The sequence below is a fragment of the Boleophthalmus pectinirostris genome, unplaced genomic scaffold (assembly GCF_026225935.1).
Source record: "Boleophthalmus pectinirostris isolate CB_2022bp ecotype Guang Dong unplaced genomic scaffold, ASM2622593v1 HiC_scaffold_3, whole genome shotgun sequence".
Lineage (NCBI taxonomy): Eukaryota > Metazoa > Chordata > Actinopteri > Gobiiformes > Gobiidae > Boleophthalmus > Boleophthalmus pectinirostris.
In genome coordinates, this window is record NW_026571299.1 from 44,359,465 (window position 1) to 44,379,410 (window position 19,946).

A 19,946-nucleotide genomic window follows, 5' to 3' on the forward strand; every position below is an offset into this window, starting at 1 on the left:
CTGATACCAGTGTATGGACTAGAAGTATACTTTCACAGCAATAATGAATCAAAAACAGACCCAAATATGTTATGTGACTATTATGCAAGAACTAGAAATGCATACTGGTAATTGTACTGTAAACAATAAGCATGCGTGTCACGATAATTATTGTTTCAACTTATTGTTCAGTATATGACACATGGAACTATATATTATATCTGGTGGTACTTTTTCCTTTTGACTAAAAGGGACATTTCTGTTCAGTGATAAGATTTGAACTGTAGAATAAGTAACTTCTATGACTCCTTATAGATACTAAATCACTACTAAAGTGTTTAATTTTGCTGTTTCTTTAAGGTAGCTCATGTTTTTATTTTTATTTTTTACATATTACATATTTAGAATATTTTTTGTGAGTAATCCTGCTTTAGGATTTTTGTGTCAGTGGTATAAATTCATTTCAGTATTATCGTTTATCGTCTATATTTTCTTCAAAAATAGATCATGCTTCAAAATGTGTTATCATGACTGGCCGAATAATAAGTACAACTCAAACATTAGGATATGTTCTGAGCCATCAGTAACAAATAAATAGTCTTATTAGATTGCTTGGCCTAACACAAAATCAATATCCTGGATCCGATATCTCAAAGCAGCAGGAGGGGGTACCAGGCACATATAATGAACATGGGCCTCTGAGACATCCATGTCGGCTCCTATTAATAAATTAGCTTTGCCACAAGTTTCCATGAGAGCAATAAGAGTGTAATTTGTCAGATTAACAGAAATATTGATAAATTCTGGAGAAGGAAAACAACAAATGTGTAGTAGCCCATTCCTGATTGTGTCCATGCAGCCTGTGGGAATGTGTGCTCCATTGATGTTTCTAATGAAGTGCACTGAGCTCCATTGATCCAGCGGGATGAGAGCGAGCTGTCAAAAGCTATCAGGGAAGTCAAAGAGCCACTTTCAGCCCTGGGACACAGAAGATAGAACAATATCGTCAGGGCTCAGGGAAGAGCAGTGAGAACCTCCTCCAGCCAACAGTGAGTGAAACTGTATGTATAAAACACACACACAACTTTATTGGATAGTGCAGTTAACTATGGCGAGAAAACAAGGTCATATATTACACAAAATGGACTCTTTAACATGGCTTTAAGCCATGTTATAATGTTGTCACATCATTAAAAAAAATACCTAGAGTTGAGTTTTGTTTCATTCACACACATTTGAGTAATCCTTTTTTATTAGTCTGTCTAAAATGTGATGTAGGGGTAGTTTCAAGTTAACAGCAACATTTAACCTTTAGTTTAGTAAAGACTGATGTTTCAGGGCTGAAATTATCCAAATGATTCTAGTGACAGTGTATGGAGTTTAAAAACACAATGGAGCAACTGTATTACCACATGATATCTGGAACAGGTTGTTTGAGTTTGAGAAAAGAACCCACCCTATATGTGCAGAGTGTATGTGTTATGTGTGACTGAAACAAGACACAACTCCAGGTATGTTTTTGATGAGGAAACTTTATAATATAGATCAGAAAATAGTGTAATAAGGAGCCATTTAAGAGCAATAGAACCAAAGGTGCAAGTTGATGTGTGAACATTTGGAAATCTCAAAAACTCTATTGTTTACATTAAAATGTCCTCTATCAAAAATAAAATGTCTTAATGTGGTCTTACATGTAAAACCTGCTAAACCTTATTAAGACTAAATATGAACTTGCTTCTTAGAGTGGTTTAGCTGTTTATATTGCAGTTTTTACTCATTTATTTTTCATTCTGATGTGTGAATCAATGTCTCTGATCAGATACAATTTGCATTATCAAGCGGCGGGGAGGTGTGAGGAAAAACTGTACCTGAAGAGGAACTAAAGCAAAAAACATAATTATAGCATTTTATCAGACAATTAAACCACCCCATTGGCTGATTTATGCAACAGCATGAAAATATTATATGATATACTAGTGTATATTTAACACATATTCTGTAATCACATCAACATTAGAGTGAAATCAAGAATTCATGATAGCATTGTAGTCACAATCAGTCAGCATAGATCATATCTCTGATAACCCTATGTTCCTCAACAACATTAGATGGTAATAGCAGTGTCGGTCATTGCCGACATCTGAGAATGGCCTATATGCACACAAGTACACAAACACGGTTAGTTTCCCATCAGCCCCAAAATGTGAAAGCTCAGCTCTAGACTAATCTGACTAGTGACATGTCATGATGTGAAATGCGTCATGACTAAATCTTCCCCTGACACTAAGGCTGTCCATGAAGCACACTCGTAATTACAGTTCACATGTAACCCCCCTGCTAATACTGACCCATGCTACAGGGCACTTTAATCAAGAAAGTTGCAACTGGAGAATAATCTTTCAGGCCTGTCGTCACAGGCTCGTGAAAAAGTGGACAAATCTCCTGCTTTTCTTGGACTTAAGGGAGGTTATGAAACAGAAATAATGCATAGAAAAAGCACAAATATGATTTATATGAAAACAAGTTAGGCTGATAGTTGATTCATATTATTATGCATTGCCAAAAACACAGCAACTTTATGATTAAAAAAAGAAGTTGGCAAAATTTTGTTAATTAGAATAGGAGCCTACAGGTTAAAAAAAAAGTTAAGAATTGCAAGTGTGAGCAAAATAGTTCAAAAGAGAGAGAAAGCGCTGCTGTGTAGGTGTTCTTCCACAGGAAATGGTTGGAAGTGGCCCAGTGTTTTCAGTGTATAGGTCTACAGTTGCCTATGAGAATTTAATGCAGAAGTGGTCACAAGTGGCTGACACATTTTGACAGGCCTATATGTGAACTTTAATTTTAACTTTATTGTCCAAAATAGTGGAGATTTGTCTTCACCATCACATGGACAGAACAATCATTCCATCACAGTTTAAGAGTTAATAAATAGATGAACATGTCGACTACATTTAAAACATATGTGTGGTGCACACACACATACATGTTGATAGGGCAAAATGATACAAGAAGAGAAGTTTCTGTCGTAGATAGAAACTTTGCTGCACATAATTGTTGTTCAACGTGATGTAGCCTTACTTTATGCAGGCTAAAAGATAAACCACAAAATAAATGCAGAACCACTATAATGAGCACAACAAAGCTCTTTGTCTACTTTAATTGAAAAATGATCACCAGCAGGAAACCCTCTGGGATTAGTAAAAACTAAATAAAGGGCGTTATTTTAACAGCTCCACGAGAACTGTAGATTAGGCTAATGACAGCATAGTCTCAATAAAAAAGAAGAGAGAAAACTTAATATCCATCTGTTATTGCAAATTAGGTACTAAAAAGATGCATCACTCACCGTGCAAGAAGATGACAGCTGTTTGTTTTGTGAGTCGGCCACAGCTTATAGGCGCGCCTTATTTGGTTTGATCGTATTACAAATAAAAACATAAATAACAATCTACATAGACCCTTATGCATGCACAAGAACTCCAGACGCACACAGTCCTTTTTGAAGTTGTTCACCACATAACATCGCACAGACTCCTGGCTCTTTAAGCGGATAAAATTGTTTTGCACTGTACAGCATTGGGAGCAAAAGATTGGCTGTAGTCGCCCAATATGATTTTACTGTCAGCCAATCAGGTTAATGAAAGGATAAAGCAATGGGTGCGCTTGTTTACTGCCACAACACATCCGGCATCCCATATAACTCAATGGCGCTTTCCACACGGGCACTCAATAGTAACAAAACGAGTACTCTGACGAGATATGAGCCCAACCTCCCACAGAGGTGTTTATGGGTAATGTAGTTTAAAATGTTTATTCTTACCATGAGGAAAGCTCTTACTAAAACTACAACCCCGCCATTTGTAACAGGAGCAACACGGCTTGCATCAGCGGTGTGGGGACCACAGCGACCGGCAAAGTTCTTCGTACTGACATTTCTGTTGTAAAGTAAAATATCAGTAGCAAAACAGTAGTAAACCTAGAGGCGGAATACCTATCAAATGAAGCTATTTTTGAGTGAAGGCAACCCTCAGTGCTTAAAGGCGTTAGCCGCGTTAGAAGTGACACGGGCTAAGTGTGACGTGCAGTATGTCAACCACGAGGGTAAGAAAGGATTATTATAACTTAGTCATGGTCATTTACTAAACAAAATGTAAAGGTAAAATGTTATGTACTGTCGTCTATATCTGTTGTCTTGAAACTGTGTTTCTGTTATAAGCTAGCATTAACGTTAACTGACACTTCTTGATATTCAGCTGTCTATCACACAAGCCATTCAGTCTCAGATTCATGCGGACACCTGTTGTCCATCTCATCTGAGAAGCATCTAGAAAGACCATTTTCCACAACTTTGTGGCATATACTGTATACAGTCTGTGCTTTGTGGACTGTTCCCTTTCTATTGTTATTTAGCTTGTTATTCATAATATACAATTTATTACAGCTGGCAAGTTCTTGTCAGTTCAGTGAATGACAATGAAGGCCCTAAACATCATATGAAATACACTATGTCATGTTGTAATATGTTTTAAGCTGAACTTTAAAATATTACCCAAACTTCTGTCAACAGATAAAGTGGTGCCCTTCCTTAGCCGTCCTGTGCTGCCAGCACTGTTGTTACCCAGTGGACAGCATCTGTTCAGCCCCAATGCCATTTGCCGGTCAGTATAATAATTGTAGAGGGCCCATTATGATTTACAACATTGCAATTTTGTCATCTTTTTCTTTTCCCTTTATGAAATTGTAGATACATGTTTGAAGTAAGCGGACAGGACTCTGGTGCATTATGCGATCAATGGCTTGAGTGGGAGGCCACAAATCTGCAGGTAAATATTCCTCTGTGTGGTTAAACAAGTTGTGGCGCTTTGTGAATCATCTTTATCACACAATAGACCTCAGAATTGCATTGTCATGCCTGAATAGAATTTCAGTTAATGTAATGGTATGTCAGTAGAGATTTTAAGATGCTAAATACTAAAGCTGGCATTTATACAAACATTGACATCATAGCGTGATAGATGTCAGCGTGTTGTTTAGGACTTTTTACTCTCTGTGGAAGTGCTTGCCACAAATTCAATTTTGGTGTTTTATTTGGGCCTTTTTTTTTTTTTTTTAAGCTTTCATTCTAAATGAAATATTTTTTGTTTTGTTTTGTATTTGCAGCCTGCACTTGTACAGGCCCTTCATCTGGCAGTGCTACAGGGAAAAGGGTCTGAGGTGCCGAAGATCATCCAAGGGTCCTTAAACTATTTGGACCAGAACTTGAGTAAAGGAAAGACAACATATTTGACTGGAGTAAGAAGATATGTTCTTTTCGGGCCCCAGAGTCTCAAGAAATTCAGTAGCATCATTACAGTGTTATAACAGCTAGCTAGCTATTAGTATAAGATACACTTGAGAAGATTTTAGATGATTCTGAACCAACCACCCACCTTTGTGACGTGTTTAAAGGTGGTAGACATGGTCATGGTGTATAAATTCTTAAGTGATTTCAAGGACTAGTTTGGTATAGTATATAGTATGTTGAGATATTGAATTATAATTGTGTTATGTTTCTTTCAGGAGTCTATATCGGCTGCGGACATTGTCTTGTGGGCTGCATTGTTTCCTCTTTTCTCTGATTCAACAGTGCCAACAGGTGTGACTTGTTTATAAAAAGTTACAATATGTTTTATAATATTAAGTGCATTTTAAATATCAAGCTATGCTTGTGGGTGAAGGTGAGCACAAGACTGTGACACTATGGTTCAACCATGTGAACGGTTTGAATGCGTGCCAGTCGTCAGCGCAGAAAGTCCTCCAGGGAAAAGGCCTGCAGGGCATGAAGAGCTACATGCAGAAGCAGCCAGCCCCTCCGAGCAGTCACAGTAGAGACGTGCAGCCAAGCACCAGCAGCCCTGCTGAGGTACGACACAGCATCCACCAAATTTGACATTTCATATATTCAAACATTTCTGAGCAATCAGTACATCTGTCTCAAGGCACACTTATGTACTGAAGTAGAAGGTTATATGAAAGTTAACCAGTAGAACTTGTAGTGTCTTCTACATAAGCCTTGTGAAATGTTCATATATGTAATCTGTATAAATCTGCATGTAGTCCTAATTATGTTTTGTTATTTTTACACTTGTTCAGGGAGACGATGGGGAGCGCTTAGTTTCAGAAGAAGAGATGGAGGCTGCTGCTCTCAGCTACAGCAAAGGTTTAAGCATCTTTAAGGATACTGAAAGAAAACACCCAATGTGAGGAAATAAGCCTTCTTTCAATTATGCTAAAATGTTTTTTACTGTTTTTTTTGTTCATTGCAGAACTGAATCTCATAAGGTACCTCACAATTTGGTACAAATTGTAGTACCAATATGCTTATGATCATGCCATTAATATTTATAGCAATTCTGTGATAATTATTTCTTATGAAGGCTCATGCTGATCTGCAAAATATAAAATATAAAAAAAACTAATAAAAACCTACATCTAAATTGTTAGAACTACACTGTTATATAAATAGTGAATATTTCAACAGTTTGCAACATCAGTACTGTAATGCCAAATTCATTTTTTTAAGACCACTGTTAAAATGTTTCCTCTTTTTTTTCTCAATTTTACCAGATTGCCTCAGGAGGGCAAAAGAAACATCCTTTTGACCAGTGCCTTGCCTTATGTTAACAATGTCCCCCATTTGGGTAACATCATTGGTTGTGTCCTCAGTGCAGATGTATTTTCCAGGTTTGTAACATACATAGAAATAGAAAACATGACTGGCTATTGTTTAGAACAGTATAAATGACTTGGCGTTGTATGTTTAAACTCAGATACGGCCGTTTGCGAGGCTGGAACCTGCTGTATGTGTGTGGTACTGATGAGTATGGGACAGCTACAGAAAACAAAGCGAGAGAGGAGGGCCTCACTCCCCAGCAGATCTGTGACAAGTACCACGCTGTTCACGCCAGCATCTACAAGTGGTTTCAGATAGACTTTGACTTTTTTGGAAGAACCACCACGTCAAAGCAAACAGAGTAAGCAAGAAGATCTTAAGATTTCCATTAACTTAATTTGGGAAAACCTGTATACTTATGAATTAATTTAAATAAATTAAAAGTACAAAAATGCCTTGAAGAAAACTTAAATTTTTTCCTCAGAATAGCCCAGGACATATTCTGGCACCTTCACAAACATGATTTCTTGGTGGAGGACACGGTGGAGCAGCTCAGATGTGAAAACTGTCAGCGCTTCTTGGCAGATCGTTTTGTTGAAGGCATCTGTCCTTTCTGTAATTACCCAGAAGCCCGTGGTGACCAGTGCGATAAGTGTGGCCGACTAATCAATGCTGTGGAGCTCAAGGTAAGCTCACACATTTTGACCCATACTCCATATTTGTCCATTTAAACTGTATTATTAATATGGTATGGTAATATGTTTTTATTTATATTGATTGCTATTGTAGCAACCACAGTGTAAGGTCTGCAAGCAGACTCCAGTCATCCAAACCTCCAAACATCTTTTCCTCAACCTGCCAAAGGTATTATTCATTGACAATTTACACAAATTTTACATTACATAAAACTTTCTAGTTCCCCTGTTTGAAAAATATTGTTTTACCATTTTTCAATCTAGTTGGAGACACAGTTGGAACAGTGGCTAGATAAGTCAACCAGTACAGGAGACTGGACAGCAAATGCGAAGCAAATCACCCGCTCCTGGTTACGAGATGGACTCAAACCTCGCTGCATCACCAGGGACTTACAGTGGGGGACACCAGTGCCACACCCTGACTTTAAAGAAAAGGTTTCAAAAAGAACTGTTTGCATGTTTTATTTTGGTAAAACTATGACATATTTGTTCTAAGTACAAGGGCTGCATGATGTTGAAATCAAGAAATCTAATTGCAATTTTGTCAGGTGTTATTTAGGAAATTACAAATCTAGAGATTCAGTTCACAGTGCAAGATTTAATTACATTCAGCATTAGCATTTGTCAGAGGACAGCTAATTAAACTGCAAAACTAATACAAACCTGCCATACACTTCATAGATTTTATTACAGGATTTTTTGTTTTGCTTACAGACATTATACAACACTGACTAAAGTATTATCTTTTACTGTTTTTACAGGTGTTTTATGTGTGGTTTGATGCACCTATTGGGTATCTGTCGATTACTGCCAATTACACCGACCAATGGGAGAAGTGGTGGAAAAATCCTCAACAGGTAACAACATTTCACTCCAGCCCTTGATGTCAAAAAACACTTAATGTGCAGAACATTTATTTACTTTACAGGGAGAGTAGGATTAAAGGTGTCACCCAGTAGGTGACCAATACCATGTAAACAAGATATCTAACCACAGGCTAACTTACAACCCCCATCATTGGTTAGGCATCAAAAGATGATTATTTAAAACTCCCATATTTTTTGAGGGACATAACCTATTAAGAGTTTTAGATTGTTTTACTCTCACTTATTCATTCCTCTCAGTCTAAAGCTTTGGCCTGAGTATGTGCTTGTGTCTGTGTCTGTGTGTGTTTGTGTGAGAGAGAGAGATGACCAGCAGAGAGGTGGGGTTGGGGAAGAGCTGATAAGTCCTCTTTGAACTGGATGATCTCATGATGATCTAATATGATGTCACCCTAGAGTTGCAGTGTTGCTTCTTTGCCACCAGGTGGAGTTGTACAACTTCATGGCCAAAGACAACGTTCCCTTCCATAGCGTTGTCTTTCCCTGCTCCCTACTGGGAGCCCAGGACAACTACACTCTGGTCAGTCACCTTGTGGCCACAGGTAACCTTTTTCTTTTTAAACTCACATGGCACCTTTGATCTATAAATAAAGGCTGAAACTTGCTTCCAGAGTATTTGAACTATGAGGACACCAAGTTCTCCAAAAGCCGTGGTGTTGGTGTATTTGGGGACATGGCCAAAGACACAGGGATTCCATCTGACGTGTGGCGCTTCTACCTACTCTATGTGCGTCCGGAGGGGCAGGACTCAGCCTTCTCCTGGGCAGATATGGCTATGAAGAACAACTCTGAGCTGCTCAACAACCTGGGCAACTTTATCAATAGGTTTGTCACAATAATATTAGTATTAGTATTTTGTTGTCAGGTTGAATTTACTTTTAGTCTGATTAAAAAAAAAAAAAAAAAGTCAGCTATCACAGGGATTGTATCTTTTTTTTAATAATTTCATTTTTCTTTCCTTTTTTTTTTCTTTTTTTTCTGTAAAGGAGTAAAACTCACAAAGTCTGCCTGCATCATATTTAAAATAAGCCTTCATTATGTAACAAGTTAGTCGATTCAACTCTGAAAGTTGAGAGACTATTACGAGAGTCTCACCCTAGTTTCCTAAATTTGTTTGGGATGGTGTAATTTAGCCTCAATTAAATTGCCTAAAATAATTTTTAAAGATCGGGGATAAATCCTGCATCAAAGATTTTTCTCAGTAGCATTCCACTGGAGTACCTTGATCTTCCAGTTGGTCTCCGGCAGCTGATGCCTAATTGGCTCAAAAATATCTGGTAGATTGCATAAGGTCTAAGGTGGCAGAGGTAGAAAATATTCAGCTTCAGAAAATAAATTGTCCTTGCCTGGATCCAGTCCCTGCGTCTATCAATCCCCCATACCAGCCAACTTGTGGAAGTTTGGAATGGAATTAGTCAAATGTGGAGGAGGCAACTTTACTAATCAAATACAAAAAAATCATATAGTCAGGGAAAGTTGGTATGCATAAAGATGCCTGTTTTTTAGTTGACGCTATACTAAGCATTCTGTTTGGATAGCCCCTCCTCAGGGGCATCGGGATGTGTAGACTACAGTGTGCTATGTTTCATCATACATGACAAAAATGGAGCATGCCATGAACAGCCTTTTTTGTTGCACACAAAACTTGCTTCAACTATTATTTAGATGGAATATGAAAGCTGTGGGAGAGTGACTGCAGCAGTGTTGTTCACAGTGTGTATTACACAAACGGTAGATCTGCAATCAACTCACTTAAATCTCTTAAGGTCTTCTTGATTTACAGTTACAATGTTATGTAGTGTATTTTTGATTATTTATATTTCCCTCCACTCTTTCCCCTCTTTCATCACCCAGAGCTGGTATGTTTGTCACAAAGTTCTTTGAGGGCTGTGTTCCTGTGATGGACCTTCAGCCAGAGGATAAGAGAGTCCTCGCTCTGGTGGGCTGGGAGCTGCAACAGTACATTCAGCTCATGGACAAAGTCAAGTAAGTAATTTCTCTATGTATCGATGTAATGTATCTTAGCAAATACTAGTACTTTATGACTACTATGCATCATCTGTTCAGTTTTATCATACAATTATTTAAATTTCCTTTTCTGCTAATTTTATATATTTTGTCTCTAGACTACGTGATGCTCTCAAGCACATATTGAATATCTCTCGGCATGGCAACCAGTACATACAAGTAAATGAACCTTGGAAAAAGATTAAGGGAGGAGACAGTGAAAGGTACAATTGATTTAAAAAAAATCTCTTTTTAGGAGCAGCATTTGATTACAAATGTAATATTTATCTCAGCCTTGCACTTTATATTCATTTCCTAGTGCAATAATGCTATCTTGCAGCCCTGTGTCAGTTTAAAGATCCTGAAGCTATAAATACATACGGTAATTTAATTTGGTTTAATTGTAGTCCTGTTTAAGTCAAATTAACTTTTATAAGTCAAAGCAGAATACATCCCATGTCACTATTTAATGTGTATCTACAGATTATTATTATGTTTAATTAAATATATGATGGGAGCCTTAAGTTTGTGTCTTTATTTTTAAGGCAACGTGCTGGCACAGTTACTGGTGTGTCTGTCAACATCTCCTGCTTGCTGTCAGTGATGCTTTTGCCATACATGCCAACTGTCAGCCAAACCATCCGGGATCAGCTCAACGCCCCTCCATCCTGCATCAGTTCCATGTTGCAAGGCTCTGGCACCTTTGTGTGTGCCCTGAACGCAGGCCACCGCATTGGCACAGTGAGTACACGGACAGGCCCCGCACATCCAGCCCACACCTGTAGAACCTCCACCATGTTGACGAAGGGTGATACAATGAGGATGCAACAGTATGTCAGTGTTTTCCTGCTCAAGACACTGGATTTGTATAAGCGCACACATGCACAGACTTAATAGCCTAGAGGCTGTTTCCAGGCCTCTGTCATTGGTCAGGTTTCTCTCGGGCCACTTGTCCCTTTTGGCCTTCTTGTAATGGCCAGCACAGTGTTGGTCCTGATTCCGATTGAGAGCTCGTAACGCGGCGTTATACTGTTAATGTTCATACTTAGTCTTAATCTTTGTTAGATATAACAAGTTATAAAAAATTCTGATGATGATGAAATTTGATTCAGCAACCAGTTTTTCTTTTTTAAGCTATACTGAAAGTGTTTTTAAAGGTTTTGTTTTTAAACAAACATGAATGTAATTTTTATGGTATTTACATAACAATTTTATTTGTATTCCTTAGGTCAGTCCGTTGTTCCAGAAACTGGAGGCCGAACATATTGAGACTTTAAAGAAGAAATTTGGTGGACAGCAGGTATTTAATGAAATTTCTTTCCTTGTTAGAAATGGTGTGCAAACGTTAACTTTAGTTGTAAACCAAATCAATCATAAGTTAAATTAAATACAAATACAAACAGTATTTTTAAACTTGTTCTTAACCACCTGTCTATAGGAAGATGAACCACCAAAGATACAGGTATTGCGTGGCATTTGTGCACTTCACATCGCTGACATTCTGCCGATGTTTAATACTCTTTTCTTAACAAAGTCTATAACATGTTCAGTTTTTTACATATTGTGTTGCGATGTTTTTGCATGATTTGTGACTCTCAAATTAATTATCTAATTTGTTATGAGTGATGCCATTATATCTTAGATGAAGTTTTGCTGCTATTTACAGAAAAATTTGTATTTTTGTCAGCCCAAATCCACAGCTTCAAGTGCTGCCAGCCCTCAGCCTGCTGTGGTTCCCGCTCCAGCCACTGAGGCAATTGTGGCGGGCGGAGTGGACCCCGAGAAAGCCAAGCTGCTCACACAGGCAGTGGCTGAGCAGGTATGAATCTCAAAAAAAAAAACCTTAGTTATAAATATTTTTTAAATATGAAATAAATGTAAATTGTCGGTCCATGTTTTGTTGTTATTACTGAATAATATGTTTTCTTTTTGTACAGGGGGAGAAGGTGCGAGCGTTAAAAACTCAAAAAGCGGATAAGGCTGTGATCACTGCAGAGGTGGCCAAATTGTTGGATCTGAAGAAACAGCTGGCAGCGGCTGAGGGAAAGAGCCCTGAACCTGCACCACAGAAGAAGAAGAAATGAGACAGAGGAGGAGTGTGGAGGTTAGTCAGGGAAGAGAGGTTTGAGGTATTATACAGGAGAATGGGAACAAGCTGACACTAAGAGATGAGGGTATTAGCTTGAGGCAAAGCCGTAACAGGATCTAAGACAATGTGCTACTGGCACCGAGGACTAATGAAATGCTGGATAGGCCGACAGGGAAATGAAAACATACAAAGACAGAGTCAAATGAATACAGCTACAGAATGGAGGGATTTCAACAAATCCTTCCACCAGAAGAAACTGATTTTATACTCTTCCTCCAATGGTTTGTATGCACTATTAGCATTGTGAGCTGTGTTGTGCGTTCAAAGGTGTTTTTATATCATCTGAAAACATGTTTTGATTTTTGCTACAAATGCGCTTAATAAATTCTGCCTAAATCACTTATATATTTTTCAGAATAATCATGAACCCTCAAACTATGAATAATACACATTAGATCTGATCTTTTGTTTTACTTTTATTGTAAAATTGAGATTACAGGAAGTTACAAAATAATCAGTATGGGGAAATACATGTTATGCCATAAATGATACGCGCCATGCACAATATTCTACATTTTGCAATTTACAACAAGAAAATACCAGTGAATATATGTCAGAACATGACAGTTAAAGCCATTACAGTACATATATGATACAGCATTATATAAAAATAGTAAATAATTGCTGAGTTACACAATTGTGATCTATTTCAAAAATCCAGTATTGATAGAAAAGGTCAGCTTAGAAAGTTTAGCCAGTCTCTACTGCTTTACCTAAGACACGACACAAAGCTATAGATTAAAAAAGTAAGAAAAGGTACAATTTCTCCAAAAAGTTATCCTTACATACTCGCACTGTTCTGGGCACTTTTAAGGATTACCTGAGCTATATAAAATCTGCAAATTGGGACAGATAATCTCTAATAGCCAGCTTGCAGCCCTTTAGATCGAAGGGGTAATGTGTTGCAAAATGGTGGGAAAAGGCTTATAACATAGTTTTCTCTGAAGTACACTCCCTTTTGTCCTTTGTCCTACTTAAGTAAATGACAAACTGTTCTTCAACAGTTGCATTCAATCGGACATATGACAAGCATTCTTACTCCTGACATTCACAAAACACTCAATAAGTAGCACTTGGATCCATGTGTTCTTCCTTTCCTTAATACATGCTGTGTCTTTATTTGCCGCATTGCTGTTGCAGCCTTTTCTCTCACTGCCCTCCTGTCCTAGACTTTCATCATTCTTTTTCTTCTGGTCTTCTTCCTCGTCCAAAATTCAGCATCCCAAAAACATCTTTGGTTTCCTTTTTTACAACATAGGACTTTCACCTTATTTTCATATCAAACCTTTTCCCACCAATTCCAATTTAAACTTTGTTGACTGCTGCTTCATTTCCTGGTGTTGACTAGTCTTTCAATCAGGGCTCGACGCGTCCTCTGTACCTCCTCGCCAAGCCTCTCGATCTCTGCTTTCAAACGCTCATTCTGCTCCGTCAGCTCCTGGACTTTCCTCTCGTTTTCCTGCTCCCGCTCCTTGCGACTCTTTTTGGCTGATGAGTAAGATGAAGATGTTCTTGGTGTGGTCAATGCAAAAGGGGACAAGGCACCATTGGCCCTCTCGCTGCAGCTCCTCTTGCGTTTTCCCAGACGGGAGGACTGATACACAGATGGAGAGGACACAGGTGAGGAGGGTGAAGAACAGTTTTGTGATGGCGACTGCGAGGCTGAGGAGGAACAGGAGGGTGAATCTGGGACACAGGGCAGCTCCTCCTCACTAGCTGAAGGGGACCCTGGATGGGCATGAGTGGTCTGGTGGTGGTGGTAGTAATAGCCCTCTCCGATTTGATCCACCAGCCCTCCATCACTCAGCAATGCAAAAAACTCAGGAGGCAGCAGGTCACTGCCCCCTCCTGTAGAGCTGTCTCCACTTCTGCCTCTCTCCCCCTCGCCCCTCCACTCCTCTGCCACAGCTGGACTCATGCACGAAGAGGAGGACGAAGATGAGGAAGAAGAAGTGTGATGAAGAGCCTGGATCTCTGTTGCCCTCTGGACACCTTCACTCCATGTCTGACTTCCGTCCGACAGCCATGTCAGAGAACAACTCTCCAGGACGTCCAGAAATTCTGGCTCTTTCTACAAATCAAAATGAAATGTCAATAGTTGTCAAAACCTGGCAAAAGTGAGGAATAAGTCAGGTTTAAAATATTTATAGCTAGTGCAAATATGAAAAGTTACAAACTGGTACATCCAAACACAAAGTAAGTAAAGTACTCTGTGACTGGGCGTAAAGGCTACTGACCTCTGTACAGGTGGGTGCACGTGCCACTTTGGCCCCTCCTGTGTCAGAGCCCAGAATGTCCTGCAGGTCCTCATACCACGCCTCCAACTCTGCACCACACAGCGGCCCCACACCAGGGGGGTACGGCGGGGGCAGGTGTAGCCACTCGGCAGTCATGATGCCAGTCACTCACAAAGCACAGAATCCTGGCTACACAGTTCACACTGGACCTGTGGATAGACACGTGAGGATGTGAGCCAAAGGCAGCAGCAGAAGTGTGAAATACATCGTCATGTCTGTCACTCAAAGCTCTCAAGTCAACATTTATATTAAAAGTAAAAAACACTCCCAAAAAAAAGTCCAGTGCAAATTATCTGATAGTGTTATTAAACAATTGGTCATGCTGTCAGAATTTTCATGTCAGTTTGACTATTATGACATGATCAGCTGCATGCAGAAATCTAAAATCATTAACTTTAGTTAAAAAGGTATACATGAATATATCTAATGTGTGAATGCCTTAAATGTTTATTAATACCATCAAATTAACATGACTATTAAACTTTGAATCATAACCTGCGATGAAAAGTGCAATTACCTTGTCACTCTTGATCAAGTTAGCCAATTAGTTGGAGATAGCTTGTCCCAACAATTCTGGAAAAAAATAAAAATAGTAAACAATTAATTAGTCCCTAACACATTTTCAGAAAACTGAAATCTGCTGAGATGCCATTATGAAAATGATGATTTGCACAAATACAGACACCTGCTCCAGACAAAAGGACTCATTAAACCTACTTTTTTATTTTAGCGTTTTAAATAATGTTATATTTTTAATGTTGATATAAATGTAACAGAATAGTAAAATGAACAATACGATAGGTGTTACTTAATTCCTGTAAACAAAGACCTAAGCGTTCTCTACGGCGCCCCCTGCTTCTCACATTCTTAAAAACACCATGGCTCTGATAAACAAGTGGCCGACAAAAAGATAAGAGGAAAAAATCCTATCAATACATACTCGAGAGCTGACACTTCTGCTCAGTTTTGGTTAACAATTAAAACTGTATTAATTGTTCTTCTCTTTGTTCCTAAAGTAAGCCAACCCGTAAAAGAGGGCCGCTATTTTTCAATTGGCTAGAATGAAATTTAGTCCCACTATATAACACTGTCTACATTTCTTTATAGTCCGCCTTGGAAACTGGAACTAGTGTGGTTGGTTGTGGGTGCGCGTTGGGGAAACTGTAAAAGTTAGATGTTTTAGAAGAAATTATGTTTATTTGAAATTAAAGGAAGCACGATTTTTTTTTTTTTTTTTTTTTTTTTTTTTAATGGCTTTGGTTAAGCTTGAGTCTTGTCCACTGTACGCCAGCACAATTACGTCATGGAAATCAAAGTTCCAGCAGAAGAATGGGCGAAACAAAAGGAAGCGCGTCCAGAAAGAAAAACACTGAGAACTCCAAATAGTTATGTCACTCACACTTTTGGTTTTAAGTCAAAAACATGACGACAATCCGCAAAGCAACCACGTAAAGGACTTGTGAATGTATGTCGCTTTCTAGTCTTGTCTACTGGTTAGTTCAATAAATGATTTGTCATTTTTAAAACTTAATTACCAAATCAGTTGGTACTTTGAAAATGAAATTGTGAATTCAAGACAGGTTTAATAAATTTTAAAAACAGTAGTTGAGTAGGTCCCTTCAAACTTTCTCCTTAGTCCATGCGCTTCCGTGGACAGATCCGACAGCTCCATTTACAACAAACTATAGCCTAACAAGTCAATGTAGAGTGATCGAGACAGCTGTTATTCTAAAAACAGATTTGGGAATTCTGCCAAAAGTGCCAACATTGTTTTCCCCTTTAAAGTCCAGCAGGCTCTTGAACTATGCCATAAGTTTTCTGGATAATAACATAAACTCAATAAAAAGCGTTACAAGCTTACTTACCCTTTTTCTTCTATTCGCTCGTCTCCTCGACTGTCTTGAACACGAATGTGGTTGTTTTAGTAAAAATTGGTGATAGCTCATGTTAACCATTGTTCAGTCTTGACAGCTGAATGTGGCTTTTCGGAAACTCCCGGCGGTGTTTATATTGAGAGCGCAGCCAACCAAACTTGACAAGGGAAGGCTCTTCGTAAACAACCAAGCCTTGAGTCGATGGATGAAGTCTCAAATGTTCAATCACAGAAGCGGACTTTAGATCTTCTCCTTGACGACAACCAATAGAATGACCAGAAGCGTGCTCAGGGTGGGACTTGCAGACACCAACTGGTTGCTTCTTCCCTCGCCCGTATAGTTTGTACGAGGAGCAATTGTGATGCAGTCATAAGACGGCCAGGACGAATTTGGGGCGTATGGGAGTCACATGAAAGGAATGATGCAATGCTTGGCAACCAATTTCTAGCTGGGGATAACACCAGCAGAATCAGAACATGTTTTATTAAACAGTGTTGGCTCTAACAAAAATCTAAAAATATACACATATGCAAGGATATCTAATGTCGAAGAATTGTTTGTTTACGCAACAAAACACTTTAATCAAAAAAAAAAAAAAAAAAAAAGTAAAAAAAATATATATATATTGACAGCAGTCAAAGATGCGCAAAATATTTCTAAAGCCTGTCCGTGTCTATTTAATTGACCACACAAATTCTATTAATCAATGAATTAAACGTATTACATTTTTGTCGCAATATGGTCGTGGATTCCGTTTATTATTGCAAGCTACAAAACCGAATATGTAACTCACGACCGACACATTTATCGAAATAATGAGGAACTGTGACTTCAATTCGCCTGGGACGTAGTTAATGAATGGTTAAGTAAAGCACACGCGGACAATAGTGTCATATTCATAGCCTCATTCATTTGACTCGCGCGCTCCATCATAACACGCCCGGCTGGAGGAGCGTCTGAGGCGCGCGCAGCCGCTCCATGCGTCTCTAATTTTATTTGTCCGTCTGCTCTGAAACTCTTATTAACCACGTTTGACACCTGTTTTGTCTGATACTGATGACTCTAAGTAACTTATGAACCCTTACAAACAATTGTCTAATTTAAACAAAAATCACAGAGGTTACAGTGGTTCATTTAGCCTAAAATACTGAATGTGGTTAATATTTGTTGATTATACAGTGTATGTAGTAACCTACATGGTCTGTCTTGGAAGTCAAATTAAGTTATTTTCCCCCATGGGTGCATTCATTCGCTTAGCTAATAATACAGGAAAACACACTTGTTTTTTTCTGAACTCAGCCAACAAGAACAACTGTAAAATCCCTAGAAAGGAAAAGGACAACAAATAAGTATGGAGTAACTTTAACAGTAGAAAAAGTCCACATTCCTATACACAAGTTGGTTGTAGTTTTTGATTCAGTGGTCCGTCCCATTTATTATATCACATCATGTATTAATAGTAGCCTATCAACAGTCGATATTGTTTCCAAGCAGACTTCCCAAGTTCAACGAGGTCAAATGTTTCAGTCACTCAGAGCTAAGTTGATAGTGCGTGGCCACCCAATGTAAACAACATCTGGTGGGCTACGGTAGTCTACCAGCAACAACAGTGTCAACAAACACAACCGCGTTTCATCATGGCGTGGTCTGGACGCGTCTCCGGTCCGCGACACTTTCCCTGCCCTAATCCCAAACTCAGCACACAAGTGTTTTCCGTGCGTGGCCCCACGTGCACGCAGCCCCATAGCAACAGCGCCAAGTAGCGAATAGAAAGCTCAAATACTGTCTCTAGGACCCGGGTTAAAGCGCTGCAGGAAGCACCGTGAACACGTCACTACTTGAGTGGCTGTTGCTGAGTCTGGTTGAGCATACTTTCACTGCCCCCCCGTCCGTCCCCACCCTCCACCTCACTCCACCCTCTCCATCCCGCCGTCTGTTTGTTTTGTCAGTCTCGTCGTCTGTGTTGTGTTCATTAGAAAACATTGTTTACAACCCCATACCCAGAGAGCCTCTTTGAGAAAATCAGCATGGTGTAGGCCTAGTGTTGATGATATTGTTTTGTTGTTGTGTAATTATATATATATATATATATATATATATATATATATATATATATATATATATATATATATATATATATAAATTGCACATTTTTTTCAACTATGACATCAATATACATCAATAAGTCAATAATATGAAGTCAAATCATAGATAATAACACATAATAGTTATAATAATAGTTAGAACTCAGAACAAAACAACATTCAGTGAGACATGTAAATAAGATCCATTACTTTGTCTCTCTTTGTGCCAGCGCAAAGGGGAGATTCTCTGCTCACAAAGCGCTCAGTTCAGTTCTGTACATTTATCTGTTCATTATAATAATGATATGAATGAATAACTTTTAAAATTTTGACAAAACAAAAAGTCACATTTTTTTATTGCTACAAATAGTTTTTTCAACAATAATAATGGCCCACATGAAGATTTTCTGGTCTGTCCTTATTGTGTCCTTATTGTCTATAGAAATGGTTTTAAAAGTAATTCAAAATGTGTTTACATTTAACAAAATATTCACACCTTACAAAAAATACTAATCCTCTTAAGTCAGTGTGATTGCAATCATCTTTTCTCAGTCACCGAGCCGCTCCAAAAATTTGCGTGATTAATTTTTTGTGTTACTTAGATTTTAATAACTTCAAAACAAACTACAAACATGCAACATAATTACTCCACAAATGTAGTTCATGTTTAATAATGACTTTTTATTTTTCATTTTGCTTTTGTTTTCCAGATCCACTAACAATTGTGAATTTCCACGCGCCACACTTGCACTTGTCCTCTGCCCTTGGTCAAGAGTCCACAGCCACACCTTATCAGCTATCACAACACATGCAGAGAGGGACGGAGCAGCTGTCGGAACCAGTCCCTGTACAGCGAAATGAGACTAACAACTCATACAGCTGTTATCATGCTCTGGTGAGACACTGGATGCGCTCTGTTCCCTTGGCTTGCCCTCTCCCATTGTCGCTGCCTGCCCCAACTTTCTCCCCTTACAGATAAACACATTTTCAAAACCGCTAACATTTCTCATGAATATTTTCAATCAAGTGAAAAGTTTTCAAATTAAAGAAAACATTTTCAGATAAGTAGTCTTTTGTTTGTTTGTTCTATCATCTGTGCCAATGCCAGTCCACCACAGGTCAATAACTCATTCATCAACCTGTTAATTTTCTATAGAGGTTTCCCATCCATCAATCCCTCAATAAACAAGATGTCCTCAACTTACAGTAGTGAGCCTTTTAAATCATCGCTAATGCAAGTCTGTTTCTCCACCTCAGACTTATCGAACTCTATCCACTCACTGCCATCTCATCCGGCACAGATTTTCCAAGCTCTATGTCGCTTC

At 38.6% G+C, this 19,946-nt stretch overlaps 3 protein-coding genes across 6 annotated transcripts in view; 1 reads left to right on the forward strand and 2 right to left on the reverse strand.

The window, feature by feature from the left end:
* The window catches only part of arhgap9 (Rho GTPase activating protein 9), a 39,820-nt gene extending 36,280 nt beyond the window's left edge, over window positions 1–3,540 (reverse strand). For both annotated transcript variants that reach the window (XM_020918547.2, XM_055160392.1), the window contains exon 1: window positions 3,326–3,540. The gene's annotated coding sequence lies outside the window, so the exon portion shown is untranslated. The remainder of the gene's footprint in view (window positions 1–3,325) is intronic.
* A 222-nt stretch (window positions 3,541–3,762) lies between these two features.
* On the forward strand, window positions 3,763–19,628 carry mars1 (methionyl-tRNA synthetase 1). 3 transcript variants are annotated; one of them, XM_055160385.1, is made up of 23 exons: window positions 3,763–4,080; window positions 4,547–4,637; window positions 4,724–4,802; window positions 5,140–5,271; window positions 5,539–5,614; window positions 5,697–5,881; window positions 6,112–6,218; window positions 6,586–6,702; window positions 6,789–6,992; window positions 7,116–7,317; window positions 7,421–7,495; window positions 7,591–7,761; window positions 8,088–8,183; window positions 8,635–8,752; window positions 8,822–9,035; window positions 10,065–10,196; window positions 10,337–10,441; window positions 10,763–10,958; window positions 11,446–11,517; window positions 11,656–11,679; window positions 11,905–12,036; window positions 12,155–12,321; window positions 19,332–19,628. In XM_055160385.1, exons 1-22 carry the CDS (start codon window positions 3,978–3,980, stop codon window positions 12,299–12,301), a joined length of 2,778 nt encoding a protein of 925 aa, XP_055016360.1. In that variant the 5' UTR covers window positions 3,763–3,977; the 3' UTR covers window positions 12,302–12,321; window positions 19,332–19,628. The 3 variants fall into 3 exon arrangements, with proteins under 3 accessions (XP_055016360.1, XP_020774228.2, XP_055016361.1); XM_020918569.2 differs by lacking the exon at window positions 19,332–19,628 and having other exon boundaries at window positions 3,764–4,080; window positions 12,155–12,709; XM_055160386.1 differs by lacking the exons at window positions 11,656–11,679; window positions 19,332–19,628 and having other exon boundaries at window positions 3,767–4,080; window positions 12,155–12,709.
* Window positions 12,763–16,689, reverse strand: ddit3 (DNA-damage-inducible transcript 3). The gene is made up of 4 exons (XM_020918543.2): window positions 16,529–16,689; window positions 15,181–15,236; window positions 14,604–14,812; window positions 12,763–14,437 (listed from the first exon to the last, which is right to left on the reverse strand). Exons 3-4 carry the CDS (start codon window positions 14,757–14,759, stop codon window positions 13,694–13,696), a joined length of 900 nt encoding a protein of 299 aa, XP_020774202.1. The 5' UTR covers window positions 14,760–14,812; window positions 15,181–15,236; window positions 16,529–16,689; the 3' UTR covers window positions 12,763–13,693.
* Window positions 19,629–19,946: the final 318 nt, after the last annotated feature.